The following is a 24,583-nucleotide window of genomic DNA, read 5'->3' as shown; positions in this document are numbered from 1 at the left end:
CCCGTGTGCCCGACGAGGAGGACAGAGAAGATTCTGTAGACGAACTGCGAACAAAGCATTGATTCTCTGATGGGGAGAATCATGTCCTTGTGTGTGTGTGTGTGTGTGTGTGTGTGTGTGTGTGTGTGTGTGTGTGTGTGTGTGTGTGTGTGTGTGTGTGTGTGTGTGTGTGTGTGTGTGTGTGTGTGTGTGTGTGTGTGTGTGTGTGTGTGTGTGTCTGAGTGTGTGCGAGCCGCCTGGCAGCGCCGCCGTGTTCAAGGGATGCCCTCCCTGATGCCGTGGCTTGTGACATCAAACGAGTGGAACGCCGCGAGACGTTCAGCTCGACCAAATTAAATTCAAGCTCAGGAGTCACACGCTTACCGATATTCCTGGGATTAATATGTTACAGATTGCTTGTCGCCAGCAGCTGCGGTCCAAAATAGTCTGTATCAGCATCTATTCTACTTCCAATAATCCTATCAAGTGAATGTGGTTTTCAAAAGTACAAAAAAGCCTTTGACTTGAGTTTGGTGTCTGGGCTCTACTGCTCATCACTCCCGGCGAGGTGCACAGCAAACAGGCATACTTAGTAAGGTAGAAATATAGGAGTGATGAGCTTGAATCCCCAGAGTCGAGAAGGAGAGAAGGGGAGACAGAAGTACACGGAGCAGCAGCCAGAAACACACAACATACCTATTTGACATTTCTTCTCTAGGTTTTTTTAATATATTTCTTATTTAAATTCTGCTTTTAATCGTTTTTTTTACAGTGATCAAGAATATAATAAAAAAATAAATAATCCTGTTCAACGCATGGTATCGCCTTTGCGGTGTCAATTCTTGTGTGTGTTTTTGTGACAAAATGTAGGTTGGAGACGGATTCATCTGGTATTCCTCCTGGTGAAAGATCTTGCAATGTGTGACGCCCTGTTGCCGATCAGTCATGTAGTATGCAAACCTCAAGACTGTAGGATTCCCGATCGCAAAACAGAAAGCTGTGTAGTGTGAACAGTACGGAAATCTGATGACTTTTAAAGTCGTGCAGTCATGGCATAACACTCGAAAAAATCAAACCCTACAGAAAAACAAAACCTTGCCCTACATATGACTAACCTAATTACTGTTATAAATGATATTGGGTAAAATGCAGAGCTTAGTTTCAACATAGGGATTATTAAAGTGATTTAAAAAATGCAGAAAAGTTATACCTTTCACAATAAAGTATATGAAAAGGCAAAAATTGGAATTCAAGTGAAGCCCATTTACGAGTTCTGCTGCTGAAAAACACACTCTTTGTTATTGCCGTTTGGTATTTGACTGATTGAAGAAGTTGACGCCTATATCATGAATGCCATTATGGAATTTATGGAAATATACCGGTTACATGTTGTTTATGTGTGTGTGTGTGTGTCCCACCTGCTGCAGCATCTCCTCAGTGGAGACCAGTTTCTGATTGTGCACCTCTAGAGAGCTTTCCAGATCCTTGATCTTCTCCCCCTGGGTCTCCACCTGGTCCGTCAAAATGCTCACCTGAGGAGGGGAAACACACACACACACACACACACACACACACACACACACACACACACACACACACACACACACACACACACACACACACACACACACACACACACACACACACACACACAGGATTAGGCTCTCAGTCATTAAAACACAAATTTAAAGGCTTCCTGGTTTTGGTTGGTCAATTACAAATTTGAAAAACCAACAAATCTCGATGTTCCAAACCTTTGATTATGTAATGCCAGAAATATATATATATATTTTTTTTCAATGTTTTTGAAATTTCTTATTTTATGTTGACATTGTCTGGACATAAGAGAACATAAAGCAGTGTATAATTTAGATTATTATCGATAACAATATTATAATATTAAATCTTAAAACAGATGTACCACAAATTCTGCAGTTACTTTTTAATTTAAAACATTTTTTTCAGGAAACTTTTGTTTTGATGTGTCATGAATAACTATGCAGGCACAGTTGGAAAATTTCAGCTGGCACACAGCGGGGGCAGCGGAGTGCGCTCTTACTGTAAATCCATAAACCAGATTTGAGGCAATCAGTCAAAGACAGAGACACACACACACACACACACGTGTGACACAAGTGACATTTCAAGCTATTACAACAATCGCTGACATCCACTTGTACATTCTTCTACACAATGGCTAGATCCGTAGATCCGAATGTGTTTGGCACATTCTCACTCAGGAATTCTGAACGCTCTGTGTCAACTCACTCACACACTAATGCAATAATCTGCAGAATTTACCACCGAAACAAGGTCTCAGCCCATGCATTGTTTGAGGGGGAACCAGTTTGTCATCAAGGTGTCATCAAGGTTTCTCCATTTCTATGGAGAACAAAGATCGGTTCCCAGTACAATGCAAAAGTCTATGAAATTTAACAGCCGTGTACATGAAACCCTTGTTAAACCTAGGTAAATAGTGGTGTGGTTAAAACACAAAACATAAAATTCCTAACGTTGAGGAAAATGACCCTAAACAATGAACAGAGAGTTCCAAAGAAAGTCCCTTACCTCGCCAAATGCTCCTGTCTCGAGCCACACACACACACACGCACGCGCACGCACGCACGCACTCACACACACACAAACACACACACACACAAAGCAGGTGAAAGTTCCCTTGGCCGCAGAACAGTCAGTTACCGAGCGTTGATATTGCCAACACACAGACAAAACACAAACACATCAACATGCACACACACGCAGCCCCGAGGGAAAAGAAGGTGAAGGGAAAGTTAAGTAAAATCAAGCAAAGCATCATGGGGGAAACCTGGGGGGGGGGGGGGGGGGGGCAGCAAGATGACAACCAATCAGAGAGAGAGAAGTGAGAGTAAAGCTTGAGGAATGCACGACAAGAAGGTGTGCATACTCGTGTGGGTGAAAGTGCGTGTATGTGTGTGTGGTGGAGTGGTGAAGTGGCTCAGCAAACCGAGTACAGTTTATGACTCAAGTGATGTCGAAATCTGTTCTCGTGTGACTTAAAAGAGAAAATCCAGGACATGCACATCACATCTACCGGTACAGACACCAATAGAAAAATAACTTTGGAGCGGACATAGATATTACACCTGATCTAAGAGCAGGGGGGATGGGGGGGCGTGCTGTACACAGACATATAATTTACAGCGCTGATGTTAACATTTATCATTATACGATGAGTTGCCGGTGAGCAGGTCCCGAGCTGTTTGTTGTGGAATAACATCATAACAACTCTAGAAGCCAGAAAATTAAACATTGTACGATACTGTAACACAGGATTAACCAACGACAATCTGGTTTTAGGAAGAAAATAAAAAGTCAACAATTTACTTATTTCAGGTCAACAAGGTCAATAATTCAGTCTTAAGTCAAGTTAGTAGCAGAAACACAAGCAAGATCAACTTTTTGGTCTTCACTTTTATATTGGTTAATTTCCAGTTTCCTCTTCCATTTGAAACGCTTATTCCTGGAGATGATCATTTAAAGAAGCCTATCATCTTACAAAATTCACTTTCAAATGTTGACCCATACACTCTGTCCAACAGGCCGCCTGGAGAGGAAGGAAGTACTGGCTAAGCACAGTCAAACCACAGAGTCATTGACGTATTGGAAAGACATAATCATTTTCTTTGTCCGGTGGAGATATCTATCATACTTCAATGTGTCACACACAAACACACACACACACACACACACACACACACACACACACACACACACACACACACACACACACACACACACACACACACACACACACACACACACACACACACACACACACACACTGTGACAAATAATCTCTTGAACTTGAACTAGAGGTACTGACCTGTAGCACCAGAGACTCTTTGTCGCCCTCTAGGCGGAGCAGACGTTCCTGGTACGTTTCATTGTTGGCTGGAGAACACAGGTTCACCTGGACAACACATAACAGATCAGTTGGTGAAGACGGACCGGGTTTTCAAAGTGTTTTGTGCTGCTAATAATTCATATTATGCTTGAATTTAATACATCTATTTAGATGTCAAAAGTTGAGAAGAAGTGTAATTGATTATGGGATCCTCATCAATAGCGAATTGATTGTGGATCATTTTCTACACACGGAGGGCAATGTAAAACACTGATAACATATAACATATAATCATACTTTCTGTTACCTTTGGCTGTCACACTAACAATCATTGCAGACTCTGTAACAACCTAGTTCTTCTTCGTCTTTCGGCTGCTCCCGTGAAGGGTCGCCATAGCGAATCATCTGCCTCCAATACCTTCTGTTCTGCGCATCTTCCTCCCTTACACTAACCACCGGCATGTCCTCCCTCGACACATCCATAAACCTTCTGCACCACCCGCTCCCTACTCTCGCTACAGATCACAATGTCATCCGCGAACATCATAGTCCATTGAGACTCCTGCCTGATTTCATCTGTTAACCTGTCCATCACCATTGCAAACAAAAAAGGTCTCAGAGCGGATCCTTGATGCAATCCCACCTCCACTTTGAATGCCTTTGTCACACCTACCGCACACCTATCATATGCTTTCTCTAAATCCACAAAGACGCTCTGCAACTCCCTCTGGCCTTCCCTTAGTTAGTACATAGTAATAATTTATCATTTAAACTGTAAAGACCTAGAGTAATTTATCCTGTGTGTAGAATCGCTTTTTGTATATTCTGTATATTTTTATATACTAGTGCATGCCCATTCAAAATGTAAGACTTTCTAAGACATTTGAATGGCACAGTTAAACAAAATGTCAATGATTCAGTCCTGTGTTAAGTCATACACCGGGAAAAGACACTCCTTGTGTCTCAGTCGCAGAGCCCTGCAGCGCTGCCACCGCTGGCTTATTAATATTACACGTGTTGTGTCCAAATTGCACCAAATTCAACACTGCAGATCCTTGGGTACCCAGTAATACACCCGCCAAGGGTGAAGTAGATCGGATGAACGGTTGTGGAGATAATCAAAGGACATATATACATACAAACAGACAGAGAATTTAATTCGATTATAGTTAGATTGCATATTTCTGTTCTGCATTCTTGCACATTTGTTATTTGGCTTTTTTTTTTGTATAATTATTTGTTGTTTATTTTTTTATTTTTTTATTTCAATATTTTTGACCTGCCTGTAGACAAACACACCACTCCTCACCATAACAAATCCCTCGTACATGAAAATTTACTTGGCAGAATAAACTCATTCAGATTCTAATGACGTTAGACTACATTACTTCCTGTCCTGGGTGATGAGAGATGATATGGTGCACACTGTTGACTCAGTACAGACAATATTCTTTTATAGCTAAATGATCACAATGATCAATTTTCCCCTCTGTCAACCACAGCCTTTTGAACTGTAGCCCTGGAAATATTTTACACAATGTGCTTAAGTGACCTAAGTCTCCAAAGCTACGGGCAGATTCAGCAAAAGACAAATTAAAAGGAACGAAAATGCTTCCTATCCATCAAGTTTGGCCAGGACATCTTTGTTCCCTCCTGCAGCCTGAAATCTGTATAGCTCCAAGGTTGAATAATGTTCTTGCTCACTCAAAATAAAAATAAATCACACTTTAGCGTATGGCACTGCACTGCGTGTTCTCAGCAGTTACCATTGCTGGTAGAGATTATCTTGTCTTTGAGTGACTCCCGCTGACTCAATGCTTGCTGGCGATGTTCAGAGAAACATAAAAAGGATGAGGATGATTGATGGCATCAAAGAACTCTAACTTTTACCCCGCCTCCCTCACACTCTCCTCCAATAAATGGTTCTACGTCTACCTGCGGTGGCTGAAAAGAAACAAAAAGGATTGCGTCGCTGAGAATGAATCAATTGGCAAACGCTTGCATGGCTACACAAAACTGTCTTTACTCGCCAACACTACAAAGTCTTTTTGGGTATATCAGACTCTTCATCAGCCAGTCCAATGTGAAGGGACACTCCGCTCAAAAACAGTTGGCTAAAAAACACATATAGCGATACAATGGGGAGTTCTTCCTCAGGAGATCCTCAGGAGATCAACGGTATTATACTATTTTCACGCCGAACAAGGGGCTTGTCATGGTTCCAGTGTGATTGGGAACAGAACAGTAGAGGAGACAGAAACTTAAACAACAACATAAAACTGTTTAAACTTGAAAAAGATATTGATTGTCTGATTGTTCATGAACGATCCAACAGTACAGGAGAAGCAGCATGGAGCACAAGCAGCATGGATACTCCATGCGGCTGGTGTGCACCCGCGCTTGGATACTCCATGCTGCCAGTGCCGGTGCGCTCACTGGTGTTCCGGCGGCGGGGACTGGGGACCAGCTGGGAGCGTGGGGGTTCTCTGCTGCGGTGCCCACAGTGCGATCCCCACACTCAAAACATTTCCTGGTTCCCCCATGCGGACAAAAGTCAATAACTTCTGATTTTGATTTTGGATTCTAAATGGAATAATATGAAATGATGGAATGATACACGGATAATACTGTCTATTAATGTGCCAACATCTGGATTTTCAACGCGCGTCACATCCCGCATGTAAAGGGGCTAAAATTAGCGGGTCAACCCGTGTGTCCTGTTCACATAAGGGCCGATCAGAGGTGGAGCCGATTAAAACCTGTGTCTATTTCCGGGTCATTTGATCTGTGAATGAGACCCAGGTTTTTCCTTTGCCACTGTTGACAAATGCTGATTGTTAGCGGTTTTTGTCGCTGAGAATGAATCAATTGGGGGGGGCAGTGGGAAAGGGTATAAGCAGTCCTTCACGAGCAAATGTATTCTGCAGGGCTTGAAATTAAGACAAGCCAACCGGCCAGATGTATATACAAATAAGCTGTGGCGGGTAGCGCTGTCAAGTTACTAGACAAGTGATTAATTTCAAACATCAAGTTTGGAAGCGAGATGAAACCCAACTCTTATATCCCTGATAGAACAATTTCAACAACACTCAGACTTTTAGATATTTTTGATTAATTATTAATTATGTGGCCACATATAACTGGGACAAGAAAGCCAAATGAAAAGGATCATATTTCAAATAAACAGAAGAAAACAGACAATGAAAATAGAAATCAAAACCAAGGAGGGGAGGAGAAGAGACCGTTTAATGAAAAATGGCAATCAGGTCACGAATGGCTTGTTTTTAGTTTAAGTTTAAAATACAATGTACTGATTTGAATAACCCTGGTTTAATGCTAGACTAGATGTGTATACACGTGTGTGTGTGTGTGTGTGTGTGTGTGTGTGTGTGTGTGTGTGTGTGTGTGTGTGTGTGTGTGTGTGTGTGTGTGTGTGTGTGTGTGTGTGTGACTATGCGTGTGTGTGAGGGATTAAAAGAAATATGTTTTGATGTGAAATGTGTTTTATCATATGTTATAGCTCTTATTTTTTTGACGAATAAATATGTTTAAAAGAATACCGTTGGTGGACAAAAAAGGTCCAGTCAAGGTTTCAAGTCCTGGTCTTCTCATTAAATTTTATTAAGAGAAATGTCACTTAATGCAGACTTGAATATCAGTAGTATCACAGATAATTGAGTGTAAACAGTTTCAAACATTATGAATACCAGACCAGTCTGTAATAATCACCTGGCTGTGTCACGTGTCACTCCAAAAACAATCTGGTCGACAAGTTGAACTTTAATTCAATCGTTCCACCACACAGGTGGGCCAGGGCAGAACCAGGACAGCCCCCGCTGTTATATGGCGACTCATAAACCATGTTTATCACAGAATACCTACTGTCTGCTTAGCAAAGGCACCTAGAACCTGTCACGGCTGCAGCCAGCTGAAACAGTTCAGGCAACAAAGCTTGACTGTAAAATCTTGGCTTTTGCTGCCTAAAGAGAACTTGCAGTGTCAAGTTCTCTGTAGGTCAATAGTGTCAAACTATTGCAAATGACCATTCGCAGCTGTGACAGAAGCAAGTTTACCTGTCTTCTGAGAAAAATGAATGACCGCCACAGCAGCGGATCCACAACGGATCACGCAGTGTCTGGACGGTGTCAAAATATCCAGCTTCAAACGTAAGGTTCCCCTGATTAACATGGCCGACTTGTTTCCATTTCTGTATTTCTAAAGAGCTTTCTGAACGCACTGCAGCTGCGGTTCGTGGCTTAGTTTGAGCGGGGATGTATACAGTTTGGCTCTGCTGACAGCAACCGTATGGGGACATTAAACCCATTAGTGTGCTCTGATCTAAACAGGAAGAAGAACCTGAGCGACAACTTGACAAACCTTCCGCAGGGTTCTATAGTTCTCTAGTTCTATAGTTCAGGGTATTACTGCGAGACATACCTTTCGTTCTACAGTACAGTCATAGAGCACAGAGCTGGAAAGCAGGAAAGAATTATATCTGTCCTTCTATGCTGCAGTTCGAATGACAAAGATGCGTGTACATGCATTTACGCCTACATGTATTACTTCTTTAAATACTGTATTTTATGGTTTATTTGGCACACTGCAGTGATGTGCAGGCTTCTGAGTGAACATTTTTGAAAAAAAGGAATGAAAAATCCTTTGGACATGGGAACTGGGTGGGAAGGGAACTCCCAATGACAAGCATGATCCCAGTTTCCAAGAATGCATGACAGCATGCATGGCATCACCCACTTACTATATGTTTCTGCTTCATAGGAACTCGTGGGTAGAATATGAGAAATAGCATTGTTACTTTTGATTCTGCAATTAGGTTTTGAAATAGGATGGAAAGGAATGGAATAGGATGGAATAGGATGGAATTTTTTTTGCCACTCATTCCACACCGACAGTTGTTCTGAAGTTGTAGGGATTACTCATGGTGTAGCAAAACCCTTGAGAATCTCAACCTGGGCTTTACTGTAGTATGGGTCTATCCAACTGTGTACAGGCGTCACTGCAGCACAAAATCTTCAAAGAACAAGAAGAATTTGTAAAGAGAGCCTCCAAAGAACATTCCAAATCGTCATACACAAGGACTTGAAATGGTTCTCAAGGGTTAGTTACAAGTACTAGATCTAGGGTCTCTCTGTGTGGAGTTGGCGTGTTCTCCCTGTGCTCACATGGGGTTTCCTCCATATAACATCAGAATGGACCAAAAACATGCACAAGATCGTCATCTGACCAGTGTTGGACATTTGGAATTGGTCCTTGGGCGCATCGCTGTATGGTGCCCACTGCTCCTGGCTGCTTCCCGGAGGAAGGAGAAGTTGGGATGGGTTAAAAGCAGAGAACAACTTTCACCAGCCACCATTTTAAGCATGTGTGTGTTGGTCGCTGTCGCCGCATGGGTGCATGTGTTGTGGTGTGTGTGCTGTGTGACAAATAAAGAATCTTCTCTAATCTAAGATTCAGTGGTTTCACCTTTGCGGCTTTAATAGGAGAGATACATTTCACAAGTGTCGGAAGAGCCTGCCATGGCACCAGTTAACCTAAAGTTACCACTTCTTAGATTGACAACAGGAACAATGGTGTAAACCCTTCCATCCATTGGCATTTCTTATTGTCTTACAGTTCTAACAGTGATATCCCAGTTGGTATACTGGCATGAGGAAGAGGAGGAGTTGGCCATTGACTTAAGGAAGAAGAACAGTTATTCTTAAAGGCCAGGCTAGGTTGAAGTAGTTCCTACTCATGAATAAATACTGGGGTGTCCACATTGACCAAGACCTCAACTGGAAAGATAATGCAAAATGCTGTATTTAAAAAGGCTTAATGTAAGTCCTTTGAGGTCAGTAGGAATCTCTTAAATGTCCTTTATCAAAGCGTCTTAGCCAATGCCGTACAGTTATTGTTAGGTAATATTTATTTAAAACGACTTTATAGTTACAACATTTAACCTTTCTGCATCAAAGGTAACTGTGGACTATGTTTAACGTGCACCAAAGCATTGTAGATTACTGCATTATTCATTTTGTGAAATGGTTCAAATCTTAAATGTTTGCATTGTAACTTAATGACTAAGGACCAGTTGAGAACCACAAATGTAATTGAATCTGATCAAATCTAATGTAAACACTGATTTTTTCCACGAAAAATGCCCAGCAAATTAAATTTTCTGAAAGGTGCTTTCCTGGCTGACCTGGCCGGATGATGGCCAAACACGTCATACATTATGAAATTGAATGGAACCATCTCAGTTGGACTGAGAACAGAGTGGCGTTGGATTAATCACACTAGCTGTCACTATGTTTCAATGGCACAAAAACAAATATTGAGAAGAAAATTGAATGTATCAAAGGAATGCACTCCTTGAAATTCTTTTTTGATGACCTCAAGCAGCTCAGTCAATTTTGAGAGGTGTCATATTATCTCAACATAGCTTCATTAGTTCTAAATTTTGTTCCAGTTTCACACCTAGAACATGGAATGGGACATGGAAAAAGATAACCAAAGATTAGTCAACTATACAAATTTAATCTTGGATATGACTAAATCCATTGGTATGCCTTCAATACTTTTCATTACTTGGTGATGTGTGGACTGTATCAGAATGCGAAATTTAAAAATAAATGTCATTTTTTTCTGGCCAAAGGTCCCTGGAAAAAAGGGATACTGTCCTAATGCAGTCAGAACATTGCTTGGCTTTAAGTATTAGCACATTGCTTAAGATTCAGTGAAGCCTTGGAGCGCCCCGGTGGCTCACATCAAAGTGCATAGACCATTACAGTTAAGTCCTTTCCCACAGACCAGGTTCAAATCCAGCCTGAGGCCCTTTGCTGCATGTCCTCCCTGTCTAATGCTGCAAAAACATCATCTCTATAAAAGGTTCCGTAAAGCCTGTCCAGTTGTGTGAATGTCTAAACTTGATGCAAAGAAATTCAGATCCAGATAATTTTCTTAAAGAACATTAAGTAAAGAAGTGACCCTGACCTAATACTTTGTCTGCACTTAACCAGGAGGACAATGTTCAATAGCTTAAAGTGTAATTGAAAAAAATGCTGTAATGTAACGCAAAAGCTTTATGTGACTCCAGCTTGACTTAGGGACTGAATTTAAGTCCACACGTGACAATCCTGAAGGTAAACATGCTCTGAACCGGTGACATTCGACAAATATTTGTCCTCTTCTTGTCCCAAATGTACTTTCCAAGGCCTGCAGCGTCTCGCCCAGTGGTGTCGGTTACGTAAAAATCCACTGGTCCCTAACTGCACCTCACTTGTTGCTGTGCTTGGTAACAACAATCAGCTGATGAGTGCATTGCGGCTGCTAATCAGATAACATAGCCTCTGTTGTGCAGGTTCGAAACCCCCCCCCCCCTTTTTGCCCTCACACACACACACACACACACACACACACACACACACACACACACACACACACACACACACACACACACACACACACACACACACACACATAGACAGAAACATAGACACACACACACAAACAAACACGCCCAGATACATAGACACACACACACACAGATAGAAACAAACACAAACTCACAGACACACAGGCAGACACTTAGACATGCAGAAACACACACGCACAAACACACAAACACAGACAGAAAAATAGACACACAAACACACAGACAGTCACAAACACACACAGACACACACACACACACACGCTATTTGAACAGAAAGGAAATGTTTCGCACCTGCCAAACAGCACACTACTGGGATCTGACGATCTGATCTTACACACCGAACTACACACCAAAACACACACTCCGACACGCACAGGCATAGCTTATAGCCCACGCTGTCAAAACGTTCATCTGCTGAGGCCGGCGGAAATAGAAGGGGAAAAAAATAACCAAACAAAAATAAGACATTTCTAGACCAAGTCCGATGAGAATGAAAGAGAAACACAGGAAAAGTTAAGACATTCGGAATCGGGAGGGGGGTTGGGAAACTCACCTTTCTGAGCCAGGAGAAGTGCTTGTAAATGTCAATGGGAGAATCCATGCTCCCAGCCCATTGCCAATGTGGGCTCCGACTCTGTGTGTGTGAGTGTGAGAGAGTGTGTGTATGAGAGAGAGAGAGAGAGAGAGAGAGAGAGAGAGAGAGAGAGAGAGAGAGAGAGAGAGAGAGAGAGAGAGTGTGTGTGTGTGTGAGTGAGTGTCTATGCTATAGTATGCAGGAAGGCAGCGTAGCATATGAGCGCTGACTTGTACTGTACGTGCATGTGTGTGTGTGTGTGTGTGTGCTGCTCTCAGCTGTGAAGGATTTGTTTTTACCACCCTGGCTGCTGACTTTCTTTAATTCCGCCTATCTGGCCCATTTCTCTTCATCGCCTCCTCCTCCGCTTTCTTCTTTCTCTCCCTCCCTTCTTCCTTCCTTCCTTCCTTTAACTATTTTCTCCCTCGCTCTCCCTCTCTCTCTCTTTCTCTCTCGGTGTGTTGTGTTTTCCGTGTTGCTCTGGGCTGTTGTTGTGTCGCTCCACTCTGCTTTCCTCCCTCCTTTCCCTCCCAGAGTCACTCCCCCCTCTCTGTCCCCCTCTCCCTGTTTTAATTTTTTCTTTCTTTCTCGGGTCTTCCCTTGCTCCCTCCCTCCCGCAGATGCTGCATGTGACTCCCGGCAACCAAATGGCCGAGCCCCCCTGCCAGCTACAAAGTGACAGAGCGAGAGAGAGAGCGAGAGAGAGAATGAGAGGGAGAGGTCCTGTGTGTGTGTTTTTTTCTCTACTTCCAGTTATCCCTCTGCTCGCATCTGCGTGAGTCTCTGTCTTGGCCTGGGTTTTGTCCCTTTTTCTTTCTTTCTTTCCCTCTCACACACATGCATACAAAACTCTGGATCTCTCTCTTTCTTGCTCTCTCTCTGTCTTTCTTGCTCTCTCTCTCTCTCTCTCTCTCTCCAGCATCTGCTGTTGAGCTGCGAACAAAACAGCAACAGGCTGTAATGTCAGCCGAAATGTGATTTGTGCCAGATTCCACACACACACGCACGCACACACACACACACACACACTCCCAACTCTCTTTCCCTTTCACTAATTAAGTCAGGCAGGATGCCTACAGTACAGGAGTTAGATAGACCTCCTCTCTCTCACTCTCTCTCTCTCCCCATGTCCACCCCTCCCCCCATACTCACTATCTCTTTCTGCGTCTAGCTCGACACTCGTTAGATGGTGAATCCATTTCCTGTCGTTTACAAGACCCCCGTCTGCTTTGTTTATGCAGGGACGAGCGCGAGCCTGCGACACACACACACACACACACACACACACACACACACACACACACACACACACACACACACACACGCACGTGTATACACAAATTGTTATTGTGGAGTAAACCACAACAAAGGCATCTTATCTGCTTTCCTTAAAAAGTTGAGGTCCTTAGCTTAAAAACCATCATCAGTCCCACCACAGACTTTTCTGGTACTCTTGCAACTAGAAACCTCAGCAGGGAACCCCCCTCCGATATCACCATCGACACCACAGATTTAGCACCTTGAAGCTCAAGTCCATTGTACCTTCAGAGATCAGTATACTTATTTTTGTAGTTTTCCTTGACAGGACCCCCCACGCCACCTGGTTCCCAACAGCTGCAGAGACGCCGCAACCAAACCCCAAACCCCCACCACGACCACCACCACCACCGCTGTGTACCGCCCTCTAGTGGCCACTCAGCAGACAATTGGGCTGGTGTCATTTACAATTCTTCCCACTGATCCAATTCCTGATAGACTCCCATATCTGTACACCTCATCAGAGACTAGTTTCGGACTAATTGCAGAGCTTTTGTGGAATTCTTGCAGATTCTCCAAAAATGGGCAGAACGCCCAATCAGTCTTTAGTCGAGAAGCGCCCAGCTGATCAACACTGATATGAGCAATATAACCCTAAAATCAAGTATTACCTTAACTTATCTCACTCTCTGTCAGTGCAAAACTCAGAAAATCATCAAAGCTTTCATCTCAGATCGGCAAAGAACGTGCTGGAACCCCTTCCCTCCAAGGGAGCGTTGGAAAATTGTAGAGTGTGTTTCTTTGATCCTGTTTGGATGGTCAGTAGGGTGGAGCAGGAAGCCATCCCCCAACAGTAGTGGAAAAACCCCACCATCCCCCCGCCAACTACCAACAAACTGGTGTCTGTCATCTTTGAGGAAGATATGAGTTCAAAACCACATCTTAAAAAAAACAACCTTCTAAAGGTGTTGTACCTTTCGTTCCACAGCCACTGAGAAATGGTCTTAAGTATAAGTGTATACTCAAAGTAAGAGTCTGCTAAAGACCTCTGTGTTTCAGAAATTGCCAACTTACTACTGATTGACTGATAATGATAATCCGTAACATATTTAGGAACTATTTACTGCGACACAATGGCATTCTGGGATATGTTTGCTGCTGCGTGAGGTGCTTTCTGCAAATCAGCAAAGATTTAAGTGTTTCGAGCCATTTATGTTCAATTTAGCTTCACATTAGCTTCCTGCTATAAGCTGGTCTTGTAAACCCATTAACAGATTGTTCCATTTAGCTGTTGTGAGGCAGCTAATCAGGTTTGGCATCCATAGGTGGTTGACATATGGTTGACTACTCAAAACTTGTGAAAGCATTTCTATATCTACAATATTTAGCCCTTATTATGGTTTATATAAGGCTGATGTAAGAGTTCTTTTTTTTTTTTTTGTGACTGATCGTATTTGTGAGCAAGTCTGAGAGCAAATCTTGTCGGCTTGAGGCTCAAGAATCAAGAGGCGCTTTATGAAACCCTTGTCAAAAACATCACAGGCTCAGGCTCAGGCTCAGGATGTGTTTTCCACTTGTTTGATCCAGTGAAAAGCATTTTTCCAACCTTCACTCCTTCACTGTTTCACTATCAGAGCGCTCAATCCACATGTGATACCGTAAACCACTGTTCCCCAACCTTTTTTTCTGCCATGTCACACTTTTTACATTGAAATAATCCCATGGCACACCAATATTTTGTGAACTACTAAAAAAATCAGGGACATGTATAACTATGCTTATTATTATGGTCGAGTAAGAGTGAAACAGTGGTACCGCGACATGTGAGTGTAATTCGTTCTATAAGAACGGTCGTATGTTAAAAAAGTCGTATGTCGAAGCAATTTTTTCCATATAAATTATGAAATCATGAATGGTGAAAATAAACAAAATACACAGCACAAATACAATATATATGAAAAAAATATCGATAAGCCACGAACTACGTGCACACACAATGTAGGTCGCCTGCTGACTGACTGCTGACTGGCTGTTGACTGGTTGCTGACTGGCTGCTGACTGAATGCTGACTGAATGCTGACTGGCTGCTGACTGACTGCTGATTGGCCGCCGACGCGCCAACTGCAAATTTCTACGGTTGTATCTTGGAGCAGTCGGTCGCAAGTCGATACAGATTTTCGCGACTATCGCTACTGGTATCTTGGTTTAGCTGTAAGTAGATGCAGTCGTAAGTCGAGGTACCACTGTACTTGCAAACGATTCGTCCAAATCTTTGAAAAGACTCAGGACATGGGAGCTGCACCAACAAAAGAGTGGGTGAGCGAGTAAATCTTAGATTCATGAACTGAAAATAATTACTGAGGTCTAAATTAAAGTTAAAGGCAAAAAACAAAGGCCAAGTCGCGACCCACTTAATAGTTTTGACTAGGGATGGGAGGATATAAGATTTTATCGATAAAAACACTCAAGATAATTTTATTGTGGTGAATTTCCATTATCGGGATAAAGGTGAATATCCTCACATGAGAGTGATTATTCCACGAGTGACTTGAAAAAGCTGTCTAGCTCACTAACGTACAGTCCTATTGCTTTCCTGATTTATTTTGAATTGCCATTTGTGAACATTCTTTTAAGTTTGACTCTATGCCATAATGCCAGTTGGACTTTATTTTATTTAAAGAACAGACTCAAACAATGTTGCAATTTTTTATTTATTTAGAGAGGGAGACCTTATAATTTATGATTACTTCATTTAAGATTGCTTGATTGTTTTTTTTTTTATTCATTCTGCTGCCCTTGCTGTCTGTGTGACATGAAAACACAGCAAGTTATTAATTTACTGTACAACACATCTAATTGAATCATGTGAATGCTTGAATATCAGGTTAATAGATAGATTATTTTTATTAATGGATTTTCTTTCTCTCATTGTGATTACCTGCCGGGTGTTGGCGAGAGTCTGAATCCGTCCTTGTTTGTTTTTCACTAAAAAAGGGGGTTCACAAAAAAAGATGTGCCTATGATGTAATAAAATATTTGTTTCTTAAAAAAATGTTAGATATTATGTAAGTGATTCCAGTATGATCCAGTGCCCTTGTAAGAGTTGTAGGCATACTTATATATGATGATTATTGGGATAATATCATGAATCGCAATTATTTTGGCCGACATGAAATCTTCATATTGTCCCATGCCTAGGTTTGACAGAATTGAATTATTCTTGTGAGAATTCCATTCACAACTCAGAGCCAAACTGACTCTTCTGACTCTCGTTCATCATTCACCGTATGTCCTCCCTCGCTCACCGTGGATTACAGCGACTCAAACAAGCGAACCAAGTGGCGGAAAATGGAACGACTCTTGTTACTGAAAGACTCGTCAAGATCTGAATCCCAGAAAACAGTCGAAACATTCAGTGCTATCGATGATAGTCATCACTTTCAGAGTGAAACTTGCTCTGATCGACACAGAGCTGCTATTCTGGCTGGAACTGAGGAAATATATTTAATTCAATTTAGAATTATTCTAGCCTTGCATTTTGATCATGCAACACAAAAGCTAATTTCATTTATTTTACACATTTTCATGGCAAACCAAAACAAGCAATATTCTATAGCCCATATAGTTTTCCATCTCTACCTACAAGGATAAATCACGGTATATAACACAAACCTATACCTGGTTCACACATCGGATATCAACGAAGGACGAACTTACCTGTAATACTTTCTGGCAGTTTGTTTGTGTGTACAGCAAGATGACAAAAAAAGAAGAACCGGTTGTACACACATGGCAGCTCACGACCAAAACAAACCCAGAGTGCGGGTTAAAGCATAGAAATACCGCGTGCTGAAAGGAGGGAGAGACGCTTACAGTGGAGGCAAACTGAAAGGCACTAGGGATGACAGTAGCAGTGAGTCATAAAGATAGAGAGAGAGAGAGAATGAGAGAGGGAGAGAGAGAAGAAAAGAGTGAACTTCAACATGAGTAAAACAGAGAAGGCAGCTGAGAAGAGGGGCAAAGAGCTGAGGGGGAGAGCGCGAGAGAGAGAGAGAGAGAGAGAGATGGACAGAGAGAGAGAGGGAGAGGGGGAGTATGGGAGTGAGTTAGGTACAGGAAGTGGATCTGAGAGCAGTAATAGTGTCTCCATGGAATGCCGACTGGACCCTGTCCCAACCCGCTCCGCTCGTCCCCTGCTCTCCTCCAGTTCAACGGCAGTATCAGGGATTGCTGCTTAATGCATTTGAAATTATTGTCCTCCTACAATTAAATGTTTAAACAGCATCTATGTGCAATTTCCCTTCCTGCTTCCACCTCAATTTCCAAACAGAAATGGCGGGATGCGATAAGATGAGCCGGACGTATTAGCGACACCATGCAAGCGAATTCTCTCCAACACTAAAGCTCGATTTACACCGAATCCCAAAAAGCACGCAGTCTGATCCAACCCCCTAGGATTGGAAAATATAGAAATAAGTAGATGTTTCAAACATTTGAATCCACATTTTTAGGGGGAAAATGAGCTGGCTCAATTTGCAGTGCAATTTCGAAATACTGCGCATGTGGTTTTTAAACTGGTGAAGATGTTTTCTTAATTTGCTTGTGTTTTGTCAATTTGCATGTGTTTTCTTAAGTTGCAGTGCGTGCGTTAAACTCTTTGGGCCACCGTACAGAAGTTGCTTCGATATTGTCGGGGCTCGATTGCTTCTACCTAGCTATCCTTGCTAACCCGCATGCCGGATTTGAATTTTTTCTAACCAAATCTTTCTGATCCGAATTTGACCACTCGAGTTCCAGCAACCCAAGTTTAATTTCAAGAATATTTACAACTTTAATTTTTGGATCTGAATTTGTAAACATTGAAAAAACGTTATTTGAAATTGAGTTTTGGGAATAAAAGTGACAATATTTAAATGTTGTCAATTCAAAGTAGTTAAAATTTCTATATATAAAAGTCAATGGCTTTAAATATTCAAAACACTATGGCACTTATTGGCTTCCATATGTGACAGCTTAAATAGTTATACGTCACTTTTTTAATCAATTTTGGCTAAATTTGGTGCTAAATAACTGAATCTGTCAATGGATCCCACAGTCCGAGATGTGGGATTCAGTGTAAACAGGGCTTCAGTTAAGAAAAAAGAAAGACTGAACAAACAAGTGCATAAATTGAGTTGAATTATATCAAGCTGCTTTCACATGGCCAGACATTGTCCGGAGTTGCCCTTTCACACATGTAGCACACAATCGCGATTGTCTGTGTCAGACATGTTTACACCTACTGTAAATACTCTGTTTGGTTTAGGTGAGGGCCGGAGCCAATGACGCATTATGCCGCAGAGTTTTACAGCACACCCACGATGGCGGACAAGGCTACCAACCTTTTAGCAATTGTGACTTTTTTACGGATAACGGAGAAAAGAAGGAGCCTGTCAAAGTTCTTACAAGCAATTTAAAGGAAAGTAAAATCCTTTCCTGTACAGAACATATAGATTTATTGGCCCCTCCATTCTAATTATAGCCCCCAGTGTAAAAAAACATACAATCGCCACTGCATCGGACCACATATAAAACTGTGTTCTATGCACGGTTTCCTGCCACAGACCAACAAAAAATGCTAAATGTTCCAGCTGTGCCTGCGTTAGAGACGGGACCTGAGACCTAACATTTACAGACTTTTCATATTGTTTTACAGTGCAGCAGATCGATGGCTGTGTCTGTCTGAACATTTTACGGCCCCTCCTCCATGGGTCTGAGCCGTAAACACACCCACCACACGTTGTAGGGGTAGAATTCGTAGTCCAGCTCCAGGATTGTGGATTTTAAGTGGGTCGGCTGCCTGTGTTAGATCAAACTCTGGTCTTCTTACAAGACAAACATGTCTTGCTTTGCCTCCCATAATGCGACACTCTTTGCCAGTTATTTACAGTGTAGTAACACAAATACTCTCATACTAGTTACAGTGTAATAACACAGTTACTCTTACACTAGTTCAAGTGTTATACCACAGTTACTGTTCCATAGTAATCTATTTTATTTATTTTTGCTGTGTTCTACAACTGGAATCAGGAAATATTACATGGGTTAAATAAAGATGTTTTTATAACTCTCTCTCTCCCCCTCTCTCCCAAAACATGTATTTATTTGTTTTGTTCTATATTAGTATTTTTTTAATCGAATAATCAAGTGTGTGTGTCTGATTTAAACATCTGACATAAAAAGAAATTAAAAGAAAATCTCTCTCTCAGTCTCACCCCCTCCTCTCACTAATATTTGTTATTTTATTATAATTTTTTTATTTTTTATTATTCATTTGTATTTTTTATTTTCCCTTTTTATTTGTTTTGTATTTTTTTTTCATCATTTAACGATTAAGGGTTTTATTTGAACATCTTGTAAATAAAAATGAGAAATATTTTGTCCCTCTCACCCGCTCTCTAATATTTATTATTTCATTATTATTTATTTATTTTTGGATTTCTCGTTTATTTGTTTTGTACTTTTTATTATTTAATAATTAAGTGTGTGTGTGTTGTGTGTGAAGTATGTGTGCGGCCATCTCAGAGGAAGAGAATGCAAGGCCCTGGGTGTACGACTCACGTTGTCTCCTTGCAGCCAGTCCAGGAGGGCCTGTGCTGTCTCTGCAGGGAGCTGCGTCCTCAGGCTCGCTCTGTCCTGCTGGTTGAGCTGCAGGTCCAGGGCCAGTTTCAGGTCCTCCGCCAGCTGCACCACCTGTAGCGGGCCGGTGCTGATGGGCGAGCTTAGGTCGTACAGGCCGTTGGAGAACTCCGCTGCTGCCACTTTGGAACCTGGGAGAGAGGGAGAGAGAGAGCGAGAGAGAGCGAGAGAGAGAGAGAGAGAGAGAGAGAGAGAGAGAGAGAGAGAGAGAGAGAAAATACATGGAAAGTGCATGGTTTACACATTTCTGTCTGCATTTTAGTTTATATACTCATTTGCATTTATGTACTGTATCTATATATTTATCTAAACGTTTTTTAATTGCCACCATGTCTACAATTGTTACCTAAAATTATAATAAAATATATGAGATAAAATAAAATAATATAATATAAAAACAAATAATATAAATAAATGAAAAAAATATATATAAAAAGCTCAAATAAAATAAACAAATTAATAAATACAATATAAAATATATTGTCAGGATTGTATACAATTTTCTATTTTTATTGAGGGTTATCTTCACATATCTTTGTGTGTGTGTGTGTGTGTATGTGCATGTGTGTGTGTGTGTGTATATATATATATAGGCGTTCTTGTATTATTTTATGTTGTTGTTGGTTTGCATTGCTGTAGTGTTGAGCCTTCTTGGCCCTCCCCTGCCGCCATAATATGTTATTTGTTGTCTTGTGTTCCGAAAGGCAAGGAGGGCTCCCAAGCACTGTGGCACTGAAAACATGCCATTGCCATTAATGCCATATGTCATTAATAACAATATGTGCTATAACCTTATGTAGCATGCATGTTCCAAGGGTGATTATGTGAAGGGTGGAATAATTTCTGTAAATGTAATGTTGAAACAATGTTTATGCTAACTGTTAATAGTGTGGTCTGGGTGAGCTAGCTCAACTGAGCATTGCTAAACGGGGTAAAAGTTGTGAGGTGGCTGGTCAATCAGTAACTAGTTCTTGAAAGAGGCAGCTGAAGTGTATTTTATTTTGTATTAGATTTATGAGTCAATAAGTGCCTTGGAAAGTGACTGAGTTGTCTTGTGTTTCCAAAGCCAATAAATGAGGGAAGTTTGCGCTGCCTCAACCACCATTGGCAGTCCTGTTCCCTGTCTGTCCTCCCAGCCCTGATACACTTCACCTAACACAACGCAGAGACCTTGCTTGGGTTCACCGCCTGGGAGACATGGTTATATATATTAATTATTCTTTCTTTCTTTTTAACAATAACATTTACATTTAATTTCAAGGATATGGAGATAGAAACCCACATGTTAGGTTAGAGAGAAACACTCATGCTTAGCCATAAGCGTGTTCTGGGGAGAAGGAAATATAAAAGAAGGTTAGAGATAGGAGAGAAAATAAATAAAACAACGAGGTTGACTTAAATAATGAAGCCAGTCTGAACTGAAAAAGATAACTGCAGCGTCTGTTATCAGCACATGACCCATTGGAACGGGGCTACAAATTTAAGATTGTTCCTTACAAATCCTGAAACAGTGGGGCTCAGGCGAGCTAACTCCACAGTGAGCAAAGATAATCAGAGCCACATATTCCCTTCAGTGTGTCCAACATGCCCATGTGTCGCCTGGCTCTTTTCCTTCAGGGCGGACATGCACGCACACACACACACACACACACACACACACACACACACACACACACACACACACACACACACACACACACACACACACACACACACACACACACACACACACTCAATTGTTGAGCTGAACTGCCTCAATATAGGAAGTCCAACATTTAATAGAGGCCACATGACAAAATAAATAATAAACCTGTGATTACATTCTCTTTGGATTTTTTTTTTTTGCTAAAATATGGAAAAAAACAGGAACTTTTCATTCATTCCCCAAAAACCTAATTTCTCTAACTATTATGTCTTTAGTTTATATGTCTTGGAAATGCTGTGAATATTTTGCATGTCTTTATAGCATCAACATTGTGACACCATAGTAGCTATTGTCTGGGATCTTCGAATTTCAACATTGTAATATAACTTAAACGTTGTCTTTTCCTGGTCATAGAGGCTTGTTTTTTTATTCCTATTCTCGTCATTCAAGTCAGTACACTTGGCACTGGCATGTTTGTCATCACAAGGCTGTGACGCTGTTTAGTCCAATTAGAGCTGACTTGACTGAATAATCAGTCTTGGGGAGCCTTGGACATAAATTTGAATATTAAAAAGTACTGTATGAACAACAAATATCTTGAAAATAAACAGGTTTTTGTTAATGTAAAGAATCATTAATTTCAAATTTTTTTTTTATCAAATCTTCATTGGTCAACAAATAGTGTTATTTATTGAGAGTATGACAAATAACCAACCACTAGATGGCAGCACCCCCTCAAACCCCATGACAAGCCACAGGGTCTCAAGACTCACTGCCTAGTCACTCAACCAGAGAGTACCACAAAACCTCACTTGTTTTAGGAATGTAGTTTGACCGGCAACGTCTCGAAAACGCAGCTGATAAGTGGCTCGGATTTCCTCACCGTTGACTGGCCAATCGTCAAACTAATGGGATTTTTAATGTATTTCTATTTGCGGTTGTTGAGCGGCAAGGACAACCAAATGAACACTATGAGCTCATATGTTGTCTTTTTGTTTTGTTCCTTTTTTATCCCGCAGAGGGAGGAATGAAGCGGAGATTTCAGCACAACAGTACACCGCGTCAGTTTTTCACATCGGTATATGACGGAACATATAAATCCTAAAGCCCAGGGGTGACAATCGCCCGCAGGAAGTGAGACGACATGACCTTGGCTTGGCTGTCTCTTCTACTCTCTGTTTCCACCCCCCCGCTTATCTGCTTCCAGAGTGATTCTGTTGTTTTCATTTTGCTCATTAACTTGTGTTTCCTCTGCGCGCATGCACACACACACACACACACACACACACACACACACACACACACACACACACACACGCTTACTTGTTCAGGCCACATTAAACATTTACCCCCTGTTAGTTGAATCATGTTGGCAATCGTTGAGCTGACTGCAGGACAACAACCCGCCCCCATCACACACACACACACACACACACACACACACACACACACACACACACACACACACATGCACACACACACAGAAAGACGTGTCAAGTGCTAACCCACGATTCTCCCTAATTTGCCTTTTGTCATTTTACTCACAAACTCTCACACACACACACACACACACACACACACACACACACACACACACACACACACACACACACACACACACACACACACACACACACACACACACACACACACGTCCCTGAGCACTAAGCTCTACCCAACACTGATAAATGCCTAATCCGTGCTCTTGGATTAACCAAAGTTTAACCTTTAAATTAACCAGTGTGGTGTGGGGATGGTGTGGTTTGAGCAGCCACACCTGACCTGGGTCTAGGTAATTGGAGCCCAGGATCAGAGTGGCTGCGTACCTGTTGTTTGTTGGTTGGTCTAACGAGCGACAGTTAAATCCCCCATCCCCACACACACAAACACACACACACACACAGGAGAGGAGCCCCTGTCATGACCCATCTCCATCTGTTCTCTGGCTAATTCCAACCAGCCCACTCTCTACAATAAACTGATGTGTCTACAACCCTGTCGTCTGTGTCTCTGGGACCGGAGGTCCCTGAAAATGCCACTTGGTTGGCATGTGGTATTTTTAACTGTCACAACCAGTAACCCTAATTCCCATTTTCATGGGGGAATATTTGGACCGACCCCCCACCCCACCACCACCACCCCACCCCACCAACTGTGGATGGCAGAGGCATAATGTGGAGTTGTTGTGTTATTAAACCGCTAGACCCTAGAAACTGTTCAATTTACCAAGAGGAAAATATTGAACCCCATATTTTAGAACAAATTGGGGCTAAGTGATTCTATCAGTATGGAACCTAAAACTACAAATTTATTTCCAAGAAAGTCATTGCCACATTTCTTTGCAACATTATAAACATCCATGAATTTCTAATCTTGAGGATATCATGCAGATGATCCAGGTGTCTTTTCAGATCTTCAATTCAATTGACAGTAAATGGAAACCTGTCATATAGATCTAAGGTTTGACAGTTTCACCTTAACCCACCTGCGATTTTAGCCAAATAAACCAACAATAAACTGTCTCTGTTCCTACTCACCTGCGATGATGTCATCCATCTGCTCTAGAGCTGCCTCCAGCATGTGACTGGCCTCAGATTCCATGGCGAGAGACGGAAGCATCAGACCTCAGATCTTCCGATCCTCCTTGAAAGAGGCAGGGGGGGAGAATTTGGCGAGGAGTCACCAACAACTTATCATTAGCATTAATGTCAGGACTAGTAAACTGGGCTAAAACTTGACACTGGTACGATCCTTTAAGTAGCAGCATGCATAAGTCATTGATATGGGATCTCCTCCACATCTTCATTGGGCTCTCTACCGTCGACAATGGCTCTGACCTCTAGTAGCAGAATCTAAAAAGGCCAAGCCTGCTATAGTAGCTTAGGCTGCAAAAGCACTCATAGTAGATGATGAGACTTATGACCTCATTTATATAACAGGCTGTAACATGTGCGGCCGAAATTACGGGCAAGTGATATTTTCATTCCTTTATTCACCCTCCTCTTCCTCCCATCATTTACTGGGATATGAGCTAGACTGGGAGGCCTGCCAGTTTGAGCCTTGGGGCCTTTTAAGAACTGTAAGTGCCTTAGTCCATCCCTATATTTTCATATACAGACAGTCTGATGCCTG

The 24,583-nt window shown here is 41.8% G+C and overlaps 1 protein-coding gene across 1 annotated transcript in view; it reads right to left on the bottom strand.

Annotated features, from left to right (window-relative positions):
- The window catches only part of ppfibp2b (PPFIA binding protein 2b), a 65,970-nt gene extending 41,883 nt beyond the window's left edge, over nt 1-24,087 (bottom strand). Inside the window, exons 1-4 of the mRNA XM_080002354.1 lie at nt 23,989-24,087; nt 19,729-19,937; nt 3,845-3,931; nt 1,398-1,511 (exon numbers count right to left, since the gene is read on the bottom strand). Of these exons, the coding sequence (XP_079858480.1) occupies nt 1,398-1,511; nt 3,845-3,931; nt 19,729-19,937; nt 23,989-24,070 (492 nt within the window). The 5' untranslated portion in view covers nt 24,071-24,087. The remainder of the gene's footprint in view (nt 1-1,397; nt 1,512-3,844; nt 3,932-19,728; nt 19,938-23,988) is intronic.
- Nucleotides 24,088-24,583: the final 496 nt, after the last annotated feature.

Source organism: Zeus faber, assembly GCF_960531495.2.
Source record: "Zeus faber genome assembly, chromosome: 6".
Taxonomy (NCBI): Eukaryota; Metazoa; Chordata; class Actinopteri; order Zeiformes; family Zeidae; genus Zeus; species Zeus faber.
Note: the sequence above shows the minus strand (reverse complement) of the source record. Positions and strands in the feature narration are given on the sequence as shown.